General features: G+C 43.9%; 1 protein-coding gene across 1 annotated transcript in view; it reads left to right on the forward strand.

Moving 5' to 3' along the window:
- LOC146866160 (alcohol dehydrogenase 1-like) overlaps nt 1–25,828 on the forward strand; it is a 251,197-nt gene that overhangs the window by 164,128 nt on the left and 61,241 nt on the right. Inside the window, exons 6-7 of the mRNA XM_085640804.1 lie at nt 22,219–22,479; nt 24,974–25,109. Coding sequence (XP_085496930.1) covers nt 22,219–22,479; nt 24,974–25,109 — 397 coding nt within the window. The remainder of the gene's footprint in view (nt 1–22,218; nt 22,480–24,973; nt 25,110–25,828) is intronic.

Here is a 25,828-nt window from a genome sequence, read left to right on the forward strand (position 1 = left end):
ATATCTGAGCTTGTTGTGTTTGTGTTAGAGTTTGAAGTTGTCACAGGAGGGCCTTGTGCTGCCTACAGCAGGGCCAAGTGTCAGCTACCTTGTCAGTACTTTGCCAGTCCCTGTGCATTGCGCATGGTGCATGGGTATGTACCTGGGCCATATGGGCTGAGGGCAATGGTGTCTGTTTCTGAGTTGTACAATATGTTTAGTGATCCCCACCCTCCCAGCATCCCGGACATCCAGTCTTGGGTTTGTGGTTTGTGTAGGCTGGGACATGCATTGGCCTTGCTTTGTGAATGGGGCATACACATGTTAGTGGCATGAGCGTTGTTTTTGAGTGTGGTTGTGTCCGGTGCTTGGGCTTGGGTGTAGGTGAGTGCATTTGTTGTAGTTGGGGTGTGGATGCCATTATCCCCATGTTACGTAAGTTGTTTGTGTACTCACCAGGCTCTGAAACTCCTTCGACTCCGTGTACTCCCACCGGCGGAAGCAGGGCCATCACCTTCTCCTCCCAGGGATGGTAATGTACCGGTCTGCGGGGCAGCCCATCTCCAGTGATGTTACTCTGGGCGTAGTCCTCGTTCATTATGCGCCTGACTGCCCTCCGCAGATCGTACCACCTGGCTTGGCATTCATTCCTGGTCCTTCTGATGGGCACAACAGCATTCACCCGATCGACGATCCTCTGCCACAGGCGTGATTTTTCGGCTATGCTGGTCTGTCTGACCAATGTTCCAAAGAGCTGTGGCTCGACTCTGATGACTTCGTTGACAAGGATGTCCAGCTCCTCCCTTGTGAACTTTGGATTCTTGTCTGTGGGCATGGTGTGGGGTGTGGGTGTGGATGGTTGTGGGTGTGAATGTGTAGGTGTGTGTGTGAATGTGTAGAGGGGGTATGTGTGAAGGAGGTTGTGTGAAGGTGTGTAAGTTAAGGTGTTGAAGACCCAGAACCTTTTGGGCCTGGCGGCGCAGGGTACGCCCAATGTCTCCGGAGTTCACCTGCTTCACTACACAGAGACACGGGACACTCTGTCGGCGTTAGAAGATTAGATTTATTTAGCTGCAGCTAGTACAGTTATCCTAGAAGTACACAAAGTAGGTTCTCAGGAGACTGCCACTTCACTCTGTGGCGCATCAGGTTAAATACTATACAATGATACAATTATTGACGAAATACACTCCCAAAGCATACAAGAAAGAGCCAATTGGAAAGTTAGAAAACAAGGCGGAACCAATAGGAAAGGTTTGAAAACAGAAATATCAGATGCTCCGAAGAGACCTCTCCTCCAACTGTGTTTGTCACCCCACCCTCAAACTAATTTATTAACAGATTATAACTAACTTGCAGGTGGCGAGATACGTTTGTGTGTGTTTGGAGGACAGTCGTGACACAAGAGAATGCTAGCAGGAGACAGTGAAGGCCAGTAAATAAGATATGGTCAGGAAAGAATAATGTGAGCCAACAGATAGTTGAAACGAGGATTAGGAAAGCCAGACAGGGATTAGTGTACTCGGCTAGTTCTAACACCAGCTTTGCAAATAAAGGCCGAGGGCGTATTTGGACACCGGACTACAGAAAAAGCAGAATAGACTTTGTTCGCCGTGCTGCCTGAGTGATGGCAACACAATATGGCGGCGAGTCACAAAATGGCGATTCGATTCGATCGTGATCGAAAATCGAAGTTCCTCAGTGTATGGGTGCAGTTGTTTGTGTGTGGTGTCTGTCAGCAGTGGGTCTGTTGCAAAGGCTCATGGTTTGTGAGTGTGGGCCCTTTTTATTGGTCCATTTGTGGGTGTGGCTGGGTTTGAACATTTGGTGGGGGTGTTATAAGAGGTGGTTGTGAGTTTGGGCCTCTGTTTGCCTGTTTGGATGTGCCAGGTCAGTCTTTTAGATGTTTTTTGTACTGTAGACGTGTTTTGTGGTGTTGTGCGAGGCGAATTGACCCTGCCTTGTGTTTTACCGTGTCCTGGTTCTGTACGAGTCGTTTTAGCGTATGTGAGGTGCGTACATACGCGATGTTGTAGTACAGTGCTCACATATACAATGTTGTTGTACAGTTCATACATACGCGATGCTGGGGTACGGTGGTGAGGTACGGTGCGTCCAAGTACGGGCCTGGGGTACGGTGGTGGGGTACGGCGCGTACAAGTTCGGTGCTGGGGTATGGTGTTGGGGTACGGGGCTGGGGTAGGGCGCAGGGGTAGGGTGCTGGGGTACGGTGCGTCCAAGTCCGGGCCTGGGGTACGGCGCTGGGGTACAGTGCATCCAAGTAGGGGCATGGGGTACGGCGCTGGGGTACGGTGCGTCAAAGTACGGGGCTGGGGTACGGTGGTGGGGTATGGTGCATACCAGTACGGGGCTGGGGTACGGTGTTGGGGTACGGTGCGTACATGTACGGGGCTGGGGTACGGCGCTGGGCTATGGTGCGTCCAAGTAGGGGCATGTTGTACGGCGCTGGGGTACGGTGCGTCCAAGTACGGGCCTGGGGTACGGCGCAGTAGTACGGTGCGTCCAAGTAGGGGCATGGGGTACAGCGCTGGGGTACGGTGCGTCCAAGTACGGGGCTGGGGTACAGTGGTGGGGTACGGTGCGTACCAGTACGGGGCTGGGGTACGGTGTTGGGGTACGGTGCATACATGTACGGGGCTGGGGTACGGGACTGGGGTACGGTGCGTCCAAGTAGGGGCATGTAGTACGGTGCTGGGTTACGGTGCGTCCAAGTACGGGCCTGGGGTACGGTGGTGGGGTACGGTGCGTACAAGTAAGGGGCTGGGGTACTGTGGTGGGGTACGGTGCGTACCAGTACGGGGCTAGGGTACGGTGTTGGGGTACGGTGTGTACATGTACGGGGCTGGGGTACGGTGGTGGGGTACAGTGCATACACGTACGGGGCTGGGGTAGAGTTTGGACATGGGGGGTACGGGGGGTACGGTGCTGACATATGGGGGGAGGGGGGGGCTGTACGACTCGTATCCCGGGCACAAGTTTATCTGGATACGAGTGGTACGGCGTTCGCTCCGTACGGGGCCTTTTCCATGCGCTTGTGTTTTCGGACGGGCGGTACGGATCGTACTTGCGCGCTCGGACTTCAGTTTTACGATTTGTATGTAAAACTGTCCGGGGACGTCTCGTAGACTTTTCCCGACGTGATTCGTATGTATTTTTCACGTACGAATCGTACTTTGCCGTTTGTACGGGACTTGTACGATTCGTATGAAAAAAAGATACGGATACGAGTCGTACGGTAATTTTTTTTAATGGATCGGAATCAGCACCTATATGTATTACTTATAATTTTAAACATTTTGTAACAATTCTAACTATGTTTTTTTTAATTATATATATTATTTCCTTTATTTTACCTTGTTTTTTAAACATTTAAAAAATAGATATTTTTAATAACAATATTTTTTTCTCGATTTTTTTGTACTTACCATTATGTAGATAGGACTTGGATATTCTGGACAACGATATTTTTGAGTCGATATTTTTGTACCTCGATATTTTCGTAATCAATATTCTGTCAGTGATTCGTATTTTGGTGATCAAGAGTTAGGGGCCCATTACGATGGAGGGCGGACTTTGCCTGCCCGCCACCGTAACTGTAAAAGGGACCGACCGCCAGAGGTGTGGCAGTCCCGCCATGCCAATTAGGATGCGCCTGCCACCCTGGTGGTCGCGTCCTGCATATTATGCATTGCGGCGGGCGGTGCTGTCAGCAGCACCCGTCGCAATTCACGTTGGCATGCACAACGTGACAGGCACCGTGTGGTGCCTGCCACCTTGTGTATGCCAATGAAGGGGGGTACCATAGGTACCCCCCCAAGTGCACCCCCCACCCCCCAACACCCTGGGGTACTGCAACGGGCCCCCAATATCAAAGACCGCCTGTCTTTCCATGGCGGCATCGCCGCCATGGAAAGGCCTTTTTCCGCATGCATCATAATATGCAGGCACCGCCACCATATTAACTGCATTCTCCGACCGGCCGGCAATCCGACCGGCGGAAAGGTGGCGGGCGGTCTTTCCATCTCCCGCGGTGCCCCTCACCATACTAATATGGCTGGGAGTGTCACAGGGACATTTGGTGGGCGGATCGCCACCGCTGGCCCGGCGGTGGCGATCCGCCTATGATCCTAATAGGCCCCTTAATTTTGAAAGCACTGGGGAGTTGAGGTGGTCTGAAATGGTGATGTACCTGATATCTTGATCTAGTAAGGAATACAAGAGATTGTTATGGATGAAGATGCAGTCTATCCTGATGCAGGGAAGGTGCAAGTACAAAATAATTTATCGAATTACATGGTTGCCTAGGCATCATTGATTTAAAAATGCATGGCTGTTCAGAGTTCAACAAAGTGTCTACTGCACTTTCCATGAGATGTAATGAAAGTACAATTGTCTGATCAACAGAGGGTCTTCGAGCCATTATCCAAGTAGCTTACCAAACAATAAACAAGGGGAAACAACTTTGATCAGGACAGAATTGGTAATAAATATTCATTTATAAATTCAAAGGTCTATGGACATCAGATTTTACACATCTATTGAGTCTCAATGTTTGGAATTAATCCCTTTTTTTCACTACCCAATGGTATGTTAGAGAGGCTGGGCTAAACAAACGCTTATAAGTTTCCGGGAGACATGAGTCTATGGTAGGTGTGTTTCTTGTCCATGGTAAAACCTGACACAGGTGCTAGCACTTCCAACAGGCAACTCCTAGGACCTGACTATATGCAAAAGAATTAATTGATTTAAGAGAAAAAAACTTTCTCCATTACCTTTATCAGCAGGATCCAATTTGGTGCTGATGTGCTAGGGAAGGGGTAAGAGATAGAAACCTTTGTCTGTCTGGCACGTGAGAAGGAAGTTTAGAAATTCTGCACAGAACAGAGGCCCTGTACAGCTAGGAAGTGGATACATCAACAGTATGCTTTCAACAGGGAGTGGGTGGGAAGGAAAAACACTTGTAGTACTCTTGGTATATATCTCCATAGTGCTTCCATCTGGCTCTTAAAAGGCGGGTGTTACCCGGAGGTGTGTCTAGTAGTGGGTCAAGATCATATGTGTACATGGTGGGACATCACTGTGAATGCGAGGTGCTACCTCAAAATGGGAAGGCTACATAGAGCATTGAGTCGATTTATGCCTGTACACATGGGGCATGTGAGGCTATACCTTGGCACCTAAAGGTGGCACTGGATATTTAATGTTCATCCTGTTCATGAGGAGGTTGCATGCGCATTTGAGGCTAAAGTCAAACATGGGCAGTATACACTGGGCATTTGAAGTTACGCCAGTTCAAGCGAAACCTGCTTATGTATAGGGAGACGTTTAAACTAAGGGTAAACCCAAAAAGTCGCTGGGACCTGGGTATCAGAACAGTAGAAAGGAAATGGTCCCAGAACAAAGGAGCTTGTAAAAGCCTAAACAGAATCAACAGTAATGAAAAATACAACAATGAAATAGCATCCAAGTGTTATTTAATCACACCTAGATGGGAACATATTAATGTAGAAAAAGATTCACAATATTCAATCAGTGTGGGGTGCCACGGGGTAAGGGAAGGGAGTGATGGATTGGGTAAGGTAATAGGATAAGTGACATGGAAAAACTTTTACTACTCGTACAAATCAATTGTTTGGCACGCAATATTGTGCCAATTAATTAGTATGAAATCCATTCACAGAGGAAAATAGATGATTTGACAAAAACCATATACGATCAGAGGAAACCAGTGCATATTGCACTATTGTCGGTATTGGCAAAGTCTTATGTCGACGTTTCGACCCCAAAGCATAGGTAGGCGACTGAGGTCCTTACTGGCGGGGTCTTCCTCAGGACAAACAGATAGGTGGAGCAGAAGGGGAAGGCACCTAAAGAGACATTGGGTAAGTGTTAAAAACTGTGTCGAGTCCCAACTAAATTGACTTAGGGAGACTGGGTGAGCGAAAACATCGCCATAGTTACCATATTAGAAACAGGGCATCTAATCACTTGGAACGTGCGCGTCCGGGGGTGCAGGGCCTGGTGGGCTCCGAGGACTGTAGAGGGTGGAGTTCACCTGTAATGAATTTAAGGTGTCGTTGTAACCATCCATAAACGGGTCAAAAGGATTGGAAATTATTCAGAACAAAAAAGAAAAAATCTCACTTACTGGTGATGATCAAATCAACGAAGAGAAGTTATTAAATCCAACATCACACGCCGTGAAAGACATCGGTGTGACAAGTGAAATAAATCACGAAGGATGATGACCTCTATGAATAAAATGGGAAAGAGTACTGATTTAAAAAACAGATGGAAAACCCAACCTAGAGGATATTCAGCTAAGGACCTAGTACCCTAATCTGTCAACAATAACAACGATTAAATAGGGGGAAAGTCCGCACCTTGGTAAGTGGTGGGACATAGACTATATCGGTATTGCTGTACATTAATGAAAGTGATGACAGGAAGTTAAAAACTGTCTATCTGGAGAATACAAGTATGGTGAAGTCGCATCGTTTCCAGTATCACAATAAAGTGCACTTCGACAGAGCCGGTATGCATTTTCGTGAGGGAGTTAGAAAGCTAGGCAACCGAGTCTAGAAAAAGATGCCACGCAATGCTAAGTTGCTCGTAGCAAGAGAGTTTAACAGAACAGACGTTCCCATACCTTAAGCGGCTGTCATGGCCTGTCGTGCTCGCTGTTTCAAACAAAGCACTGGACCCGTTGGGAGAATTCACTGATAAGGACACGCCGTGCGCCGCGTGACGTTCAACCGGGCGCAGCAGCTCGATGCTAGCAGCGTCGGTGTAGTAGAAGAAAGACACCGTGAGTAGTTCTATGGGGAAGGAGGCAAAACGCTCGTTGACGACTAATGCGAAAAAATGGACATTAGTTCCGAGCACTCCAATGAATTAAATTAAGAGGCTAGATGGATGGTTACACATTAATTAAAAGTGTATTAAGAAAGGGGATCTCGATTAAGGCTTCTAGCGTGAATGAAGCAGATCAGTCCATGGGCATGGGGGGACAGGGGGTGAGCAAACCTGCAGGGGGTACATCACAATTGATCAGGCACATACGTAATTACAGACAAAGATGAAAGAAACATATTCGAGCAAAAAGAAAACCTTTGCATTGATTGTAAACACACACGACGGCCTATGTGATTGATCATGAACCCGTTATACCATTGACAGTAAACAGAGTGTTAATGGATAGACATAGCATTTGGAATATAAATGTAGCATAGATGAATAACATGTTTCAAAGTAATTAAACAGCTAAATAGATTAAAGGTTCCATTCACAACAGAAGCGACCTAACAGCTGGATGGATCGAGATACAGTGGCCAGCTAATTTCAGTTCCCTAGAATGGCTAATTGGGCATTACTCGGATCCTGTTCGTTCAGACCCATGTTGACAGTGTCAAAGCGAATCATCCATTTGGACTCCCTAATGGTGAGAATAGAAGATATGTTGCCACCCCTAGGGCCCAGTTCAGTCTTCTCCACCACAATCCATTGCATTTGCTCGGGGCTATGTCCTAGTTGATTGAAATGTTCAACTAGAGGTGCTCCGATCACATTACATCTTATTCTACTTTGGTGCTGTAGAATTCTCGCCTTGATTTTTTGTTGAGTTTGGCCAATATATAATTGGCCACATGGGCAGAGGATCCCATAAATGACGTTGGTCGAGTTACAATTGGTGTGTGAATGTAAAGTGATGGTTTGATGTTTGTAGATAAACTTTTTAGATTGAATGGTAGTTGGGCATGCCTTGCACGATCCGCACTTGAAATGACCTATAACGGGTGGTAGTTTCCAAATTGAGTGGATAGTTGGTGCAACCGGGTCCTCAAGGAAAGAATTTACCACATGGTCCTTGATGCTCATGGCTTTTCTGAAGGAATGCATCGGTAAATTCAGTTGATTGATCTCAGTTGATACAATACCCCAATGTTTGTTAATTATCTTTTTCACGGCATTGCTTCTAGTTGAGAACGTTGTCACACATATCATCTTGTTGCTCGTTGGTGATGTAGCAGGATCTTTAGCTATGAGCAAATCATCACGTGGGTTGTACCAGGCCCTCTTCTGGGCCCTCTTAACCAAACGCTTCGGATAGCCCCTGGCAATTAGTCTGGCATTCAGGTCCTCCGACTCTGTCATGTAGTCCACTCGCTTAGTACAGTTCCTGCGGATCCGCAGGAACTGACCTACTGGGAGATTATCACGTAAACCACGTGGGTGGTAACTACTGTACCTCAGCAGGGAATTCCGTTCGGTTGGCTTCCTGTATAGGGTGGTGAAAAGTTTGGCATCTTCGCTGAATATTTTCAAATCAAGAAATGGTATCTCCTGAGTGTTGTACTGAATGGTAAACTGGATGTCTTGGTCGCATCGGTTAAGCCACTCATGGAACAAATTAAGTTGGGGTATATCGCCGCTCCAGATCATCAATATATCATCGATATATCTCTTCCATAGATTAATGTGTCCAGAGAAGGGGTTGTTGTAGAGGACGAAACGCTTTTCAAAATCGTCCATATACAGGATCGCCAGGTCTGGGGCAAAGGCAGCCCCCATCGCCACTCCTTTCGTCTGTACGTAGTACTTTCCTTGGAAGTAAAAGAAATTCTTCCTCATAGCAATAGTCAAGAGGGCTATAATGAAGTCAGTAGGTACCCTCATCGGTGCTGGTCTGGAGTTCAAGACTTCTCTCATGACTTCCAAAGCTGGTTCCTGAGGGATACTGGTGTAAAGTGATACAATATCACAAGTCACGAGTATTTGCTCGCTGGAGTTGAAAGGTTGTTGATCCACTATGTTGATGACTTGCATAGTATCACGCAGGTACGTCTCTGTTTCCTCAGCTAACGGTTTTAGAAAAAAATCTATGTACTTGCATAGAGGTTCCAATAATGACCCACACCCCGATACAATAGGGCGCCCCGGTGGATGAAGAATGTCTTTATGTATCTTCGGTAGGGTGTAGATGGTCGGTAGTCGTGGGCATTTTTGGTTCAAGTACTCGAATTCCAGTTTGCTTATAAAACCGAGGTTAAAGGCTTCCGAAGTGATAAGAAGGATTTCACCCATCAAGTCCTTGGTGGGGTCGGATCTGAGCAAGGAATAGCTGACACCATCTTGCAGTTGTCTCAAAATTTCAGATTTATAGGCAGTCGTGTCCTGTATCACTATGGCTCCCCCCTTATCGGCAGACTTGATCACAATGTCCTTATTGTTTTTAAGGGTCACGAGTGCAGTTTTTTCAGATTTACTGGTGTTCGGTATAGTGTGTTTATATGTCGATAATAAGGTATTGACATCATTCAGAACCATGTTATCATACGCCAAAATCCTGCTACTCATGGCACTGGTCGGTGGAAAGAACTTAGATGGAGGCCTGAGTCCAGTGTGGGATTTAGAGGGATTATCCTCAGCATTTCTGAAAAAGTATCTGAGACGGATCTTACGAAAAAATCCATAAAGTTCTGTCTTGAGATTAAATGAATTGGGATGAGCCGTTGGTACGAATGATAGACCTTTTGAAAGAACAGCTTGTTCATCAGTGCTCAAATTGTATGCAGAAATGTTAACCACAGGGTTATTGTGGGGCTCTACCATCTGTACACTTTCCTCCTTGTTGAGATCTCTCCATGATTCTCCTGTTGGAAACGGACCTGTTTGGGGGTTGAGCCTCTGCCTCTGTCCCAATTCGTACTCGGTGGGTTCTGCTGGCCTCTCGATGGTCCTCTTGGCCAGTTGCCGCCTCGTCCTCGCGGGGGTCTCCATTGGCCTTCCCCTAAAAAAGGGAAATAACCTTGGGGGGGATACCAGTTATCACGATAGTTGTCACGGTAGTTGTAATCGTAGCTCGGACCCTGGACCTCCGGGTCACTGTCTGAGCTCACAGTGGAGTCAGAAAAATTGGTGTAATTCCTCCTGCCTCTAAAGGCACCTCTGCCTCGTCCTGTAAAACGTCCCGAATTGTCTTGCTTGTAATAATCCTCGTTAAGGTAGGGGTACGTATTCTTTTTCTCATAGAACCTGATATCCTTGGAGAGTTTATCCAGCTTCTTGTTCTGCGTAGTTGTTTCAAAGTCTTTTAATGATTTGGTGAGATTCTCCAGGGCACTTTTAGCGTTGATCAGGGAAGAATCTCCTGAGATCTCTTGTTTCAGAGCAGCGATTTCCCTCATCAAAACTTGGACCTGTTCTGCCGCTGTCTCCACTCCTAGAACCATCCAATGTCGCGAAGCATTGTTTGCAATGAAGCTGAAGCCTTCTTTAAATTTAGGTATGTCAATGAAGATGGCAGGTTCATTTTTAATCTGTAGTCCAACCGGTATTATGCTAGCCTGTAAATATTTGGTGAGCAGATGGCCATGAAGTTTAGTGCGGATAAGTTTCTTTTCTAGGCGTTCAAGTTGTGCTATTTTATCGTTGAGCGTGAAGTCAATATTTGGTGTGTCGGATGACAGAAAAAGATTTCTAGGATCCTGTAGCAGCTGGTTGATATAATCCTCAGTATAGGAAAGGGTTTCGCTCTCCACCATTTTCTTTACAGAAGGAGATATCACATAAAATACCTCGCAGGTATGCACCTGCACATGAAAGCGTTTAAACTAAGGGTAAACCCAAAAAGTCGCTGGGACCTGGGTATCAGAACAGTAGAAAGGAAATGGTCCCAGAACAAAGGAGCTTGTAAAAGCCTAAACAGAATCAACAGTAATGAAAAATACAACAATGAAATAGCATCCAAGTGTTATTTAATCACACCTAGATGGGAACATATTAATGTAGAAAAAGATTCACAATATTCAATCAGTGTGGGGTGCCACGGGGTAAGGGAAGGGAGTGATGGATTGGGTAAGGTAATAGGATAAGTGACATGGAAAAACTTTTACTACTCGTACAAATCAATTGTTTGGCACGCAATATTGTGCCAATTAATTAGTATGAAATCCATTCACAGAGGAAAATAGATGATTTGACAAAAACCATATACGATCAGAGGAAACCAGTGCATATTGCACTATTGTCGGTATTGGCAAAGTCTTATGTCGACGTTTCGACCCCAAAGCATAGGTAGGCGACTGAGGTCCTTACTGGCGGGGTCTTCCTCAGGACAAACAGATAGGTGGAGCAGAAGGGGAAGGCACCTAAAGAGACATTGGGTAAGTGTTAAAAACTGTGTCGAGTCCCAACTAAATTGACTTAGGGAGACTGGGTGAGCGAAAACATCGCCATAGTTACCATATTAGAAACAGGGCATCTAATCACTTGGAACGTGCGCGTCCGGGGGTGCAGGGCCTGGTGGGCTCCGAGGACTGTAGAGGGTGGAGTTCACCTGTAATGAATTTAAGGTGTCGTTGTAACCATCCATAAACGGGTCAAAAGGATTGGAAATTATTCAGAACAAAAAAGAAAAAATCTCACTTACTGGTGATGATCAAATCAACGAAGAGAAGTTATTAAATCCAACATCACACGCCGTGAAAGACATCGGTGTGACAAGTGAAATAAATCACGAAGGATGATGACCTCTATGAATAAAATGGGAAAGAGTACTGATTTAAAAAACAGATGGAAAACCCAACCTAGAGGAAATTCAGCTAAGGACCTAGTACCCTAATCTGTCAACAATAACAACGATTAAATAGGGGGAAAGTCCGCACCTTGGTAAGTGGTGGGACATAGACTATATCGGTATTGCTGTACATTAATGAAAGTGATGACAGGAAGTTAAAAACTGTCTATCTGGAGAATACAAGTATGGTGAAGTCGCATCGTTTCCAGTATCACAATAAAGTGCACTTCGACAGAGCCGGTATGCATTTTCGTGAGGGAGTTAGAAAGCTAGGCAACCGAGTCTAGAAAAAGATGCCACGCAATGCTAAGTTGCTCGTAGCAAGAGAGTTTAACAGAACAGACGTTCCCATACCTTAAGCGGCTGTCATGGCCTGTCGTGCTCGCGGTTTCAAACAAAGCACTGGACCCGTTGGGAGAATTCACTGATAAGGACACGCCGTGCGCCGCGTGACGTTCAACCGGGCGCAGCAGCTCGATGCTAGCAGCGTCGGTGTAGTAGAAGAAAGACACCATGAGTAGTTCTATGGGGAAGGAGGCAAAACGCTCGTTGACGACTAATGCGAAAAAATGGACATTAGTTCCGAGCACTCCAATGAATTAAATTAAGAGGCTAGATGGATGGTTACACATTAATTAAAAGTGTATTAAGAAAGGGGATCTCGATTAAGGCTTCTAGCGTGAATGAAGCAGATCAGTCCATGGGCATGGGGGGACAGGGGGTGAGCAAACCTGCAGGGGGTACATCACAATTGATCAGGCACATACGTAATTACAGACAAAGATGAAAGAAACATATTCGAGCAAAAAGAAAACCTTTGCATTGATTGTAAACACACACGACGGCCTATGTGATTGATCATGAACCCGTTATACCATTGACAGTAAACAGAGTGTTAATGGATAGACATAGCATTTGGAACATAAATGTAGCATAGATGAATAACATGTTTCAAAGTAATTAAACAGCTAAATAGATTAAAGGTTCCATTCACAACAGAAGCGACCTAACAGCTGGATGGATCGAGATACAGTGGCCAGCTAATTTCAGTTCCCTAGAATGGCTAATTGGGCATTACTCGGATCCTGTTCGTTCAGACCCATGTTGACAGTGTCAAAGCGAATCATCCATTTGGACTCCCTAATGGTGAGAATAGAAGATATGTTGCCACCCCTAGGGCCCAGTTCAGTCTTCTCCACCACAATCCATTGCATTTGCTCGGGGCTATGTCCTAGTTGATTGAAATGTTCAACTAGAGGTGCTCCGATCACATTACATCTTATTCTACTTTGGTGCTGTAGAATTCTCGCCTTGATTTTTTGTTGAGTTTGGCCAATATATAATTGGCCACATGGGCAGAGGATCCCATAAATGACGTTGGTCGAGTTACAATTGGTGTGTGAATGTAAAGTGATGGTTTGATGTTTGTAGACAAACTTTTTAGATTGAATGGTAGTTGGGCATGCCTTGCACGATCCGCACTTGAAATGACCTATAACGGGTGGTAGTTTCCAAATTGAGTGGATAGTTGGTGCAACCGGGTCCTCAAGGAAAGAATGTACCACATGGTCCTTGATGCTCATGGCTTTTCTGAAGGAATGCATCGGTAAATTCAGTTGATTGATCTCAGTTGATACAATACCCCAATGTTTGTTAATTATCTTTTTCACGGCATTGCTTCTAGTTGAGAACGTTGTCACACATATCATCTTGTTGCTCGTTGGTGATGTAGCAGGATCTTTAGCTATGAGCAAATCATCACGTGGGTTGTACCAGGCCCTCTTCTGGGCCCTCTTAACCAAACGCTTCGGATAGCCCCTGGCAATTAGTCTGGCATTCAGGTCCTCCGACTCTGTCATGTAGTCCACTCGCTTAGTACAGTTCCTGCGGATCCGCAGGAACTGACCTACTGGGAGATTATCACGTAAACCACGTGGGTGGTAACTACTGTACCTCAGCAGGGAATTCCGTTCGGTTGGCTTCCTGTATAGGGTGGTGAAAAGTTTGGCATCTTCGCTGAATATTTTCAAATCAAGAAATGGTATCTCCTGAGTGTTGGACTGAATGGTAAACTGGATGTCTTGGTCGCATCGGTTAAGCCACTCATGGAACAAATTAAGTTGGGGTATATCGCCGCTCCAGATCATCAATATATCATCGATATATCTCTTCCATAGATTAATGTGTCCAGAGAAGGGGTTGTTGTAGAGGACGAAACGCTTTTCAAAATCGTCCATATACAGGATCGCCAGGTCTGGGGCCAAGGCAGCCCCCATCGCCACTCCTTTCGTCTGTACGTAGTACTTTCCTTGGAAGTAAAAGAAATTCTTCCTCATAGCAATAGTCAAGAGGGCTATAATGAAGTCAGTAGGTACCCTTATCGGTGCTGCTCTGGAGTTCAAGACTTCTCTCATGACTTCCAAAGCTGGTTCCTGAGGGATACTGGTGTAAAGTGATACAATATCACAAGTCACGAGTATTTGCTCGCTGGAGTTTCTTTTACTTCCAAGGAAAGTACTACGTACAGACGAAAGGAGTGGCGATGGGGGCTGCCTTTGCCCCAGACCTGGCGATCCTGTATATGGACGATTTTGAAAAGCGTTTCGTCCTCTACAACAACCCCTTCTCTGGACACATTAATCTATGGAAGAGATATATCGATGATATATTGATGATCTGGAGCGGCGATATACCCCAACTTAATTTGTTCCATGAGTGGCTTAACCGATGCGACCAAGACATCCAGTTTACCATTCAGTCCAACACTCAGGAGATACCATTTCTTGATTTGAAAATATTCAGCGAAGATGCCAAACTTTTCACCACCCTATACAGGAAGCCAACCGAACGGAATTCCCTGCTGAGGTACAGTAGTTACCACCCACGTGGTTTACGTGATAATCTCCCAGTAGGTCAGTTCCTGCGGATCCGCAGGAACTGTACTAAGCGAGTGGACTACATGACAGAGTCGGAGGACCTGAATGCCAGACTAATTGCCAGGGGCTATCCGAAGCGTTTGGTTAAGAGGGCCCAGAAGAGGGCCTGGTACAACCCACGTGATGATTTGCTCATAGCTAAAGATCCTGCTACATCACCAACGAGCAACAAGATGATATGTGTGACAACGTTCTCAACTAGAAGCAATGCCGTGAAAAAGATAATTAACAAACATTGGGGTATTGTATCAACTGAGATCAATCAACTGAATTTACCGATGCATTCCTTCAGAAAAGCCATGAGCATCAAGGACCATGTGGTACATTCTTTCCTTGAGGACCCGGTTGCACCAACTATCCACTCAATTTGGAAACTACCACCCGTTATAGGTCATTTCAAGTGCGGATCGTGCAAGGCATGCCCAACTACCATTCAATCTAAAAAGTTTGTCTACAAACATCAAACCATCACTTTACATTCACACACCAATTGTAACTCGACCAACGTCATTTATGGGATCCTCTGCCCATGTGGCCAATTATATATTGGCCAAACTCAACAAAAAATCAAGGCGAGAATTCTACAGCACCAAAGTAGAATAAGATGTAATGTGATCGGAGCACCTCTAGTTGAACATTTCAATCAACTAGGACATAGCCCCGAGCAAATGCAATGGATTGTGGTGGAGAAGACTGAACTGGGCCCTAGGGGTGGCAACATATCTTCTATTCTCACCATTAGGGAGTCCAAATGGATGATTCGCTTTGACACTGTCAACATGGGTCTGAACGAACAGGATCCGAGTAATGCCCAATTAGCCATTCTAGGGAACTGAAATTAGCTGGCCACTGTATCTCGATCCATCCAGCTGTTAGGTCGCTTCTGTTGTGAATGGAACCTTTAATCTATTTAGCTGTTTAATTACTTTGAAACATGTTATTCATCTATGCTACATTTATGTTCCAAATGCTATGTCTATCCATTAACACTCTGTTTACTGTCAATGGTATAACGGGTTCATGATCAATCACATAGGCCGTCGTGTGTGTTTACAATCAATGCAAAGGTTTTCTTTTTGCTCGAATATGTTTCTTTCATCTTTGTCTGTAATTACGTATGTGCCTGATCAATTGTGATGTACCCCCTGCAGGTTTGCTCACCCCCTGTCCCCCCATGCCCATGGACTGATCTGCTTCATTCACGCTAGAAGCCTTAATCGAGATCCCCTTTCTTAATACACTTTTAATTAATGTGTAACCATCCATCTAGCCTCTTAATTTAATTCATTGGAGTGCTCGGAACTAATGTCCATTTTTTCGCATTAGTCGTCAACGAGCGTTTTGCCTCCTTCCCCATAGAACTACTCACGGTGTCTTTCTTCTACTACACCGACGCTGCTAGCATCGAGCTGCTGCGCCCGGTTGAACGTCACGCGGCGCACGGCGTGTCCTTATCAGTGAATTCTCCCAACGGGTCCAGTGCTTTGTTTGAAACCGCGAGCACGACAGGCCATGACAGCCGCTTAAGGTATGGGAACGTCTGTTCTGTTAAACTCTCTTGCTACGAGCAACTTAGCATTGCGTGGCATCTTTTTCTAGACTCGGTTGCCTAGCTTTCTAACTCCCTCACGAAAATGCATACCGGCTCTGTCGAAGTGCACTTTATTGTGATACTGGAAACGATGCGACTTCACCATACTTGTATTCTCCAGATAGACAGTTTTTAACTTCCTGTCATCACTTTCATTAATGTACAGCAATACCGATATAGTCTATGTCCCACCACTTACCAAGGTGCGGACTTTCCCCCTATTTAATCGTTGTTATTGTTGACAGATTAGGGTACTAGGTCCTTAGCTGAATATCCTCTAGGTTGGGTTTTCCATCTGTTTTTTAAATCAGTACTCTTTCCCATTTTATTCATAGAGGTCATCATCCTTCGTGATTTATTTCACTTGTCACACCGATGTCTTTCACGGCGTGTGATGTTGGATTTAATAACTTCTCTTCGTTGATTTGATCATCACCAGTAAGTGAGATTTTTTCTTTTTTGTTCTGAATAATTTCCAATCCTTTTGACCCGTTTATGGATGGTTACAACGACACCTTAAATTCATTACAGGTGAACTCCACCCTCTACAGTCCTCGGAGCCCACCAGGCCCTGCACCCCCGGACGCGCACGTTCCAAGTGATTAGATGCCCTGTTTCTAATATGGTAACTATGGCGATGTTTTCGCTCACCCAGTCTCCCTAAGTCAATTTAGTTGGGACTCGACACAGTTTTTAACACTTACCCAATGTCTCTTTAGGTGCCTTCCCCTTCTGCTCCACCTATCTGTTTGTCCTGAGGAAGACCCCGCCAGTAAGGACCTCAGTCGCCTACCTATGCTTTGGGGTCGAAACGTCGACATAAGACTTTGCCAATACCGACAATAGTGCAATATGCACTGGTTTCCTCTGATCGTATATGGTTTTTGTCAAATCATCTATTTTCCTCTGTGAATGGATTTCATACTAATTAATTGGCACAATATTGCGTGCCAAACAATTGATTTGTACGAGTAGTAAAAGTTTTTCCATGTCACTTATCCTATTACCTTACCCAATCCATCACTCCCTTCCCTTACCCCGTGGCACCCCACACTGATTGAATATTGTGAATCTTTTTCTACATTAATATGTTCCCATCTAGGTGTGATTAAATAACACTTGGATGCTATTTCATTGTTGTATTTTTCATTACTGTTGATTCTGTTTAGGCTTTTACAAGCTCCTTTGTTCTGGGACCATTTCCTTTCTACTGTATGTATAGGGAGAAGCTGCACTTGGCATTTGAGGCTAAATGTACACTTTGGGAGTTTGCATTGGAAATTTGAGACATACCCAGTGAATGTGGAAACTCTTGTCGGCAGTGGCACCTTAGACTATTCTTGTGTATTTTGAAGCTGAACTAGGAATTTGAGGCTACAACTGCACACTTTGACGTTGCAAAGGTCACTGGTGTCCTAACCTGTGTGCTATGAGTTCAGAGTAAGTATGTTAAAATATGTTTGAGTCTCCCTTTGTTCATGAGGTTGCAGTAGGCATGTGTCTATGCTCAGATATATGAGGCTATATTTGGTATGTGTGACTTTTCATTCACAAATGATTGTTTTCCTTTATTATATGAGGAATGTGACTAGTCGCTAGATGGTATAATTAGCTGTTATAATTTCCTGTGATGCCAGTGGGTGAAAGATCATGAGATGGCACCTACTGCAATGCCTTGGAGGGAGGGGACTGAAGGCAGTAAGAAATTGGGTTACTGGTTGAGGAGGGTGAAGCTCTGCTCAAGTAGTAACCACAATCCTTGTCAGAGTGAAGTCACAAGCAAACTCCAGATTAACATATGCTCAACCCCTTGTAGCTTGGCACTGAGCAGTCAGGCTTAACTTAGAGGTAATGCGCAAACGATTTAATCAGTTCTTCATCCAGTAATAATATGAAAACAAAACACAAGAAAAATCCCACACTAATGTAGAAAATAGAGTAGAATGTATTAAATAATTTGACACCAAAATGACAAAAATCTAATTAGTAGAACCAGAGATGTTAAAGAATTCGGTGAAAATAGCACAAAAAAGCACAATGCACCACTTGCGGCTATCTGGTCATGCAAGAATGTGTGAAAGTCATAAGTTCAGGCAGACCACGCTGGAGCACAAGCCCTATACATGCACCAGGTTAATCCAGCTGAAAGAGTTATCTTGGAAGTCCAGAGCGCCGAGTTCCATTTGTCGTGGGCAGGGCCGCGAGGAGCAGGAGAGCGTCATAGATAGTCACCGATATAGCACGAAGAGAAGACTGGGCGTTGCGGATGCTCATCGCTGTAGAGCAAAGTTCCTGTCACCATCACGGACAGTCCTTGCTGAAGCTTTTGTTGGTAGTCACTGCGAGGAGTCGATGCCGTGGCACGAAGTGCAGACATCACACTGCAGGGCATCATTGGTGGTCGCTATACAGGGAAGTGTCAGCTTCACTGGTACTTCGTGTTGGCGGGCGACGCGGGCAGCAAGATCTTGGCACAAACAGGTCTGTTCGGGAAAAGCCCGTAAACTTCAGGGGAGCTCAACGGAGGTCACACCAAGGATCCAACACCTGAGAGCCACCAATTGGGGGTCAGGAACTCACTCCAGCAGAGGTCAGCAGGGCTCAGGCAGGACAAGTTGCAGGTCCAAGCAGCAGGTCAGCTGGGCAGTTGTAGGGAGCCTCTGGAACTTGCTATGTCCCTGTAGCTCAGAAAAGGAATTCCAGTGGCTGACCCTTTAAGTCACTTCAGTCTGGGATTAAGGGTGCATGTCCAATCTTCCTTCGCAGCAAGCAGGTCAGCAGGCAGAAGAGCAGAAGAGTAGCAGGGCAGCAGAATGGCAGTTCTTCTGGCAGCAAAGCAGCTTAGCAGTCCTTCTTCTGTAGAGTGGACAGAGGTATACTGAAGATTTGGTGTCTGAGGTCTAATATTTATTCTGGTGCCTTCTGTGAAGTGGGAGAAACTTCTAGAGGATTCCCTTTGTTTATTGTTCCTGCCTCCTCTTCTCTGGCCCCAGACTAACTACAGGGGGAAGCAATCCTCTGTGTGAAGGCATGGCACAGTCTATTCAGGTGTAAGTGGGGCTGTGCCTAACTCCGTCCTCCCATTCTGCGAGTGATGGCCCATCCAGGTACACCTAAGCTTTCTATTGTATGTGGTTGTCTAGGAGGAATACACATAGACGAACTGCCAACTAGACCCAGCCATGTGACCCAGAGACAGACTGCAGGCACTAAAGCACTAAGGCAGGAACATGGCAACTTTCTAAAAGTAAAAGACACACAGATGATTGATGGAATGCAGAGCAAATCAAACATTCACCCCCCGTCAGCTAAAGAACGATGATGGATTCAACCCAGATCTGTGAATGGGGGTGAGTGTCTGAAAAGTTTCAGTGCTCTGTCCATCATCTCCTTGTGTTAACTTTCTAAAAAGTGGCTTTTTCTAAATTTTAATAAAACATCCGACTTCACCATAAAAGAGGATTTTTCATTACAATTCCAAAGAGACCAAACATGAACTGTTTACCTGTTCCCATTTGGAAGGTACAGCTTATTAAATGTAATAAGGTAACTCCTATGTTATCCTATGGGAGACGCAGGACTTGCAGTAGGGGAAAAAATGAGAATTTTACTACCAGGACATGTAAAACTTAAAAGCACAGGTCCTACTTTTTGGATTTACTGCACTCTGCCCTCTGGGTTGTTCATGGCCTACCCTAAGGGTGACTTATATGTATTAAAAAGAAGGTTTGGGCCTGGAAAAATGTTTATTTTGTAGGGTCAAAATAGTGAAATAATGAATTATGCCAATTGGGGACAAGCCAATGTTACCATGTTTTAATTAGTGAGTACACTCACTTTAGCACTTGTCAGCAGTGGTAAAGTGCACAGACCTAAGGCCAACCAAAAGGAGATCAGAAACATGTGAAGGAGTAAGGTAAAATGTTTGGGGGAAGAACACCCTAAGGCTGACGGGTCTAACAAAGGCCCTATGATGCCCCTTGAATTTTGAGGAATTGATGTCCCTAGGTCTGCGTTACAAAGTTAACAAAGTTGTTTTATGGATTACTAGCGTACCATTGTTTTATTCATTTGCCTTAATGCTTTACCCTCTCTTCCCTAGGTTTCTCATTTTAATACTACATAAATTACAAGTTTATACAATGTGTAGCAAATCTACCCTTTCTGCATGGTCTAAATGTTTTTGGGCCTTTTTCTGACAGAAGATTTAGGTGATTTTATTATTGTCTGTGTATTTTACCCCTCCTAAAAAGGGGTAAAGTGCTAGTGCTCCCCTGAACACATGGTTAAATTGGTTTACACCTGACTGACAAAACTTAACTTACTTATTTGTAAGTCCCAAGTATATCTTTAGTAGGAAACAAGCACAGGGCTTGGAAGTTAAATGCTGCCTGTCAACTTCAGCACCTACGTGGCCATCCACAGTGCTGGCCTACAACCACATGTAGCCTGACTGCAGAAGCCTACAAAACTGCTGTCAAACCTGTCAAAATATCCCTTTTGACAGGCGGGAAACTCCATTTTTAATTATTAATAAGTCACACCTAAGTACACCCTGTCGCCTGCAAGGTATGGTGCCTGATATTTAAAAGAGGAATATGTGTGAAATTGAAGTTATATATTCCTCTAGTAACTAGGACCAAAAGCTATTTTCATTTGCAGGGCCGTAGCTGAAGCCTAAAAATTTCAAAGTACAGATTATAAACATTAATCTGTAACGTTTGACAGGAAAGGGCTACAACATCATTAAAAACTATTTTGAATATGTATTAAAAGGCAAATTTAATTGTAAAGTTAGAATTTAATACATAATTTGGAAGACTAACTTTTCCCTGCCTGAAGCTCATGGAGGCTAATGTAAAGGACTGTTCATTTTCCCTGTCCACCCCTCTTAGTGTACCAATGAGCTCTGCACAAAGGAGAAAGAGTTTTCCCATCTTCGTATTTCGGACTGAGGACCACTGTAATTGCTGTAAAAAGGGGATAGGGTTGCCCGTGAGTCCTTTTACACCATTGGGTGAGAAAGAGCCAGGAGTCACCCCCACTCACTAGCTAGTGCTTACCATAAATGTTACATCCCGAAGCACCCTCCACAGAAGACTTTCTTAACCTAGTGAAGATCAGAGGAGGACTGGACATGCTGGCTGTGACCCAAGAGGAACACAGGACTGGACCTGTTCGCTCCTACACCCAGGACAAAGAAGTGTACTTCAAGGGACAGTTGGCTGACCTCTTGTGTGGATAAAGGGACACAACAGGCTGAAAGAGGCCTTTTTTTAAGTGACAAGTTGTACAGTATCAACTGGACCTTGCTAGTGGCCTAAGCTGCAGTGAATCCTGGACCCTAACTGCTGTTGCTGAGGTCCTGTGAGCCTAGTGAGCTGCTTCAGAAAACATTGGGACTTGAAAGAGCTCGGTAACTGTCATGTGGACGTCCACAAAAAAACTAAGTCAAAAGATGGAATCTTTGACCAGGACAAATCCACTTGGAGTATCTGACTGAAATCGTGCCTAGGCCCCTGTCTACCCCATCCATAGGCTATAATTGGCTTTTAATGCTATATGTTACTATAGTTACGTAAAACTTACTTTAAAAATTCATATCTCCGGCCTGCTTATTTGATTTTTTACATTTTTTACATTTTGGTGTCATTTATTTTTTTAATTTGACTCTATTTTTTTTAATTCAGTTGGAATTTTATTTGTTTCATATTTTTACTTTATTACTGTGTTGGTACTGCATAAATACTTTACACATTGCCCTACTATGAGCCTGTCTGCTCTGTGCTATAGACACCAGGGTGTTAAGCTTAGGTTAAAGTAAGTGACTTTGAGGAGGGTGATCCTGACAAGTTAGTGTTATTATACTTTGAGACGGACAACAGTGCACCCCACATAATAATCCACTTTCTTACATCAAGCAATATAGTCTTCACACTATTGGGCGTTTTCTCAACTTTTTCTCAACTTCTCTTGGAAAGCAGAAGTCAGTCTGTTGATTACATTTGGCATACTTAATACAAGGAAAATACATCTTTTTGTGGGCTAGTGGATTGTGTCTATTGATTTCTCTCCAGTTTATGCAACATGTTTCATGATTAATATTTCCATAGGTTAAACCAGGCACATCATGTGTAGTGTTTGGTTTGGGAGGTGTTGGACTCTCCACAATCATTGGCTGCAAAGTGGCGGGAGCTAAACAGATCATTGGAGTTGACATCAATGCAGACAAGTTTGGAAAAGCCAAAGAAGTAGGAGCCACTGAGTGTATCAACCCACTGGATTACACAAAGCCAATCCATGCAGTAATAACAGAGATGACCAATGGAGGAGCACACTATTCTTTTGAGTGTGTTGGGAATGTTGATACAATGGTATGTAATCACTTAAAATACATATTGTGTGTTATCCATAAGATTAAACTTTTGAGAACTGTACTTACCTTTTTCTGAGATTATTAAGTGATAGTTACCAAAATGAAAGTATGTTAGCTATGTTGTGTTGTGCTGTGATGTGTTCATTTACTGTGTGCAACTCTGTCTTTTTAGTGTGAACCTCCAGATTTTTGTCTGATCCTACTCAATGTTTTACCTTTGGTGTGGACTGAGTTTTACAAGCATTGCTCAGCCTTCCTGCTGGTTTTGTGCAAATAACTTTCTTTGCAAAATCTAACAATCTCACTAGCAATATTGATAGAGGTCCAGTATTAGTGGTCATCTCTAAATTTGGTGGATAATAGTTCATCAGGGTGGCGGGGTTAATGTCTTCTGCCGACCGATGGGCTGTACCTCATCTGCCAAAGCGTAAATAAGCCCCTTGATTTCTAAAGGCTACTCGGTGGGTAAAGGAGTGCTTTAAAAAATATTTTTACTCAGCAAAACCTAAGACATCAAAGAATATATAACGTATACAACAATCAACATGAAAAATTATTGAAGCTATTGAAAAGTGGAGCATTACTTTTCTACTAATCGAAAAATACATACAAATCATTATTAGATGCAGGAGCGGCTCCTCCATTTGAGCGGAGGGGCGTCGTCCACAAACCCCAGAGCTGAAAAATAAAATGGTAATAACGTTTATTTATTACCATTTTATTTTCCAGAAACCCGTCCTGAACTAAGTCTCAGTGGTGCGGGGCAACTGCTGTCAAGTAGCAGCAGCAGGGAGCTGCGCACTAAAGTTTAAAATGTGCATGTTTCTTTGGCTGGCTGTCTTATTTAACCAAATACCGTAGAGATTGGCCGATTCCACATTTTGTTATCAAGAATCTACAAAGCTGTGTTCATCACAAAGAGGCGTAAGACATGGTGCCAAAATCTTATCACAGGTACCTCTTTCAATGGAGGCTCTTAATAGCCCCATAGGTCGTCACAGGCAAACGGACCCTTGTGTCGCACTCTGCAGGAAGAGACATCGGCCAGTTGCTGTCTTTGCATCATAAAGAGCCAACGGAGTAGGATAGGTGAAAAGGTGTTCTACTTACTCCACCACAGGAATGCCCGGCTATTCGTCATAACTCCTGAATGTTGGGGCTTGTTCGGCAGGCACTACATTTGACAGCATTGCTTGTAATGAGGCAACTAATGTCATCACTGAGGTCATATGATGAAGTATGCATGCAACAATACTGTTGCCGCTCTACCTTGTTAGCCCAAATAATGTATCCTGACAATAATACAATGTAACCACTGTCACTGGTAACATGGTAAAATCATGCGGAAAAAGAGACTACATGTGATATGCCCTCAGCGAGGCACGAGGAGCGTGTAAATTTCCAATCACTGCATTATAATATCACAGTTTCTGGTTTCATAAGAAATTATGAAATAGTCAAGATCTATGTGTAACATCCCAAATAGAGAAAGTGGTTCTATATTACACATTGCAATCACTTAATGTTTTAATGTATATCAATGGTGGGAGAGCCCCTGGAGGATGATGTGAAAATGCTGAAACCCAGAGCTAACCAGACACATATATGTTCTGTATCCTTAATGTAATGGTATAGGCTGCTATAAAAGCATTTGTATCATGGCTATGCACCATGGTATCCTCAGGACTGTGGGAAACAATTACCTCAAGCTGAGCCAATGGATATCATCATTTAATCTCCTGATATTGGTTGAAAATCTGTATATGCACCTCTGCTCCTTCTTTCCAGCTTTCTCATTTTGTAATTGGTGGCTGTGATCAATAGAGCAGCAAACGGAGCCTGAAACTCCTGTGGAATTCTCACTAGTGGAGTACAAGTTTGATAGAAATTTGGCTTAGTTAGGGAATCCCTAAACAAACTTTGATTCAAGATCTATCATATTGGCTATGCTTATTAAATCAGTATAAGGGAAAGCCTACACATTCTTAACGTGTTGTTTGACACCAGGCCTGCCAGAATCTTTTGTGGGGCCCAGAAGAAAATATTTTACAGGGCCCTTCTCTGGTTTATAATCCCAGTAGCACCTTGTACTTTGAAAACATTTGCGCTGCGGAAGATTAAAAAACGGAGTATCTGGTGCCACCTACTGGTGGGGTTGCTTCAGCTGCACCGTGAAGGAACTGGTCACACCCAAGTTTCTTATGATTTTAATGTATTTTGTAATATTAATCCTGGGCCTCCATAAGCATGCAACCCGGTTAAGAACCTGCGATGTCTCTGATGGGCGTTTTGCACTCAATACCCCACATAGCATCATCTCTATTGAGTCTTACCTAAAGCGTAACACTGTTGACATATTAATATAGTTGAGCATACAGTATCATATATTTTCCACTCATATATATATCCTTGAGTTTGAAAATCTTCATATTGTTATGGATAATTGACTGCATTCTGTGTTGTTCTAACTTTTACTGATCTTTTCCCATCAGACTGCAGCCTTCATGTCCTGTCACTTTGGATTTGGAACCTGTGTGGTTGTTGGTGTGGCTCCTTCAACTTCTCTCCTTTCCTTTAGTCCTTCATTGCTGTTGGCAGGACGTACCATGAAAGGATCTACTTTTGGAGGTATGTCAGACAGAAATTATTTGAACATAAATACCCCAAACTTTCACCTAAGATTGCTACAAGCTGATATCTGTAATTCGAGCAGTATTTAATTACTGTACACTTTCTGTAGCAAACTGTGATATGCAGCCTACCAGAAGGCAAATTACATAATTGATAAATATTTTTATGTATTAAAGCTAAACTATTCAGAGTTTGTTAAAGTGGGATGTAACAAAAGAAAAAAGAAATACATGAGAAAATAGCATTTCAATAAAGCAATACTTGCTTTCAAGAATTGTATTCAAAGTCCTCACATAAGTAAGCATTATATCACTGGGGAGGTATATCATTTAGCCAAGTTGCCATTTATGTACCTGTATCTCATTATTGTAAAATTGCTCAATACATTGGTCTATCCTTAGAACTTGGATATTAATTTAGGGCATTTTTCACAGAGCAAGAGAAGTTTAATCCAAAAAAACCTGATTTACAAAGTTTTTATCTCTGGCTCAAGAGGTGCCATTATTGTCATTCAATATTTCAAAACACAAGAGCGACCCATATGTCCTTGTGAACTGGGTATTTTGCGAAAAGCAAGAAACAATGTCCACAAGGAACTTATTAAGTTTACCACATTTGCCAGTAGAGAGCAAAAAAAGTACTCCCAGCTGATTAAATCAACAGAACTTTCCAAATAAATTGAGATCTGTAAAAATCAATTAACATAGATACTTATA

The sequence above is a fragment of the Triturus cristatus genome, chromosome 2_1, assembly GCF_964204655.1.
Source record: "Triturus cristatus chromosome 2_1, aTriCri1.1, whole genome shotgun sequence".
In the NCBI taxonomy this organism is placed as follows: domain Eukaryota; kingdom Metazoa; phylum Chordata; class Amphibia; order Caudata; family Salamandridae; genus Triturus; species Triturus cristatus.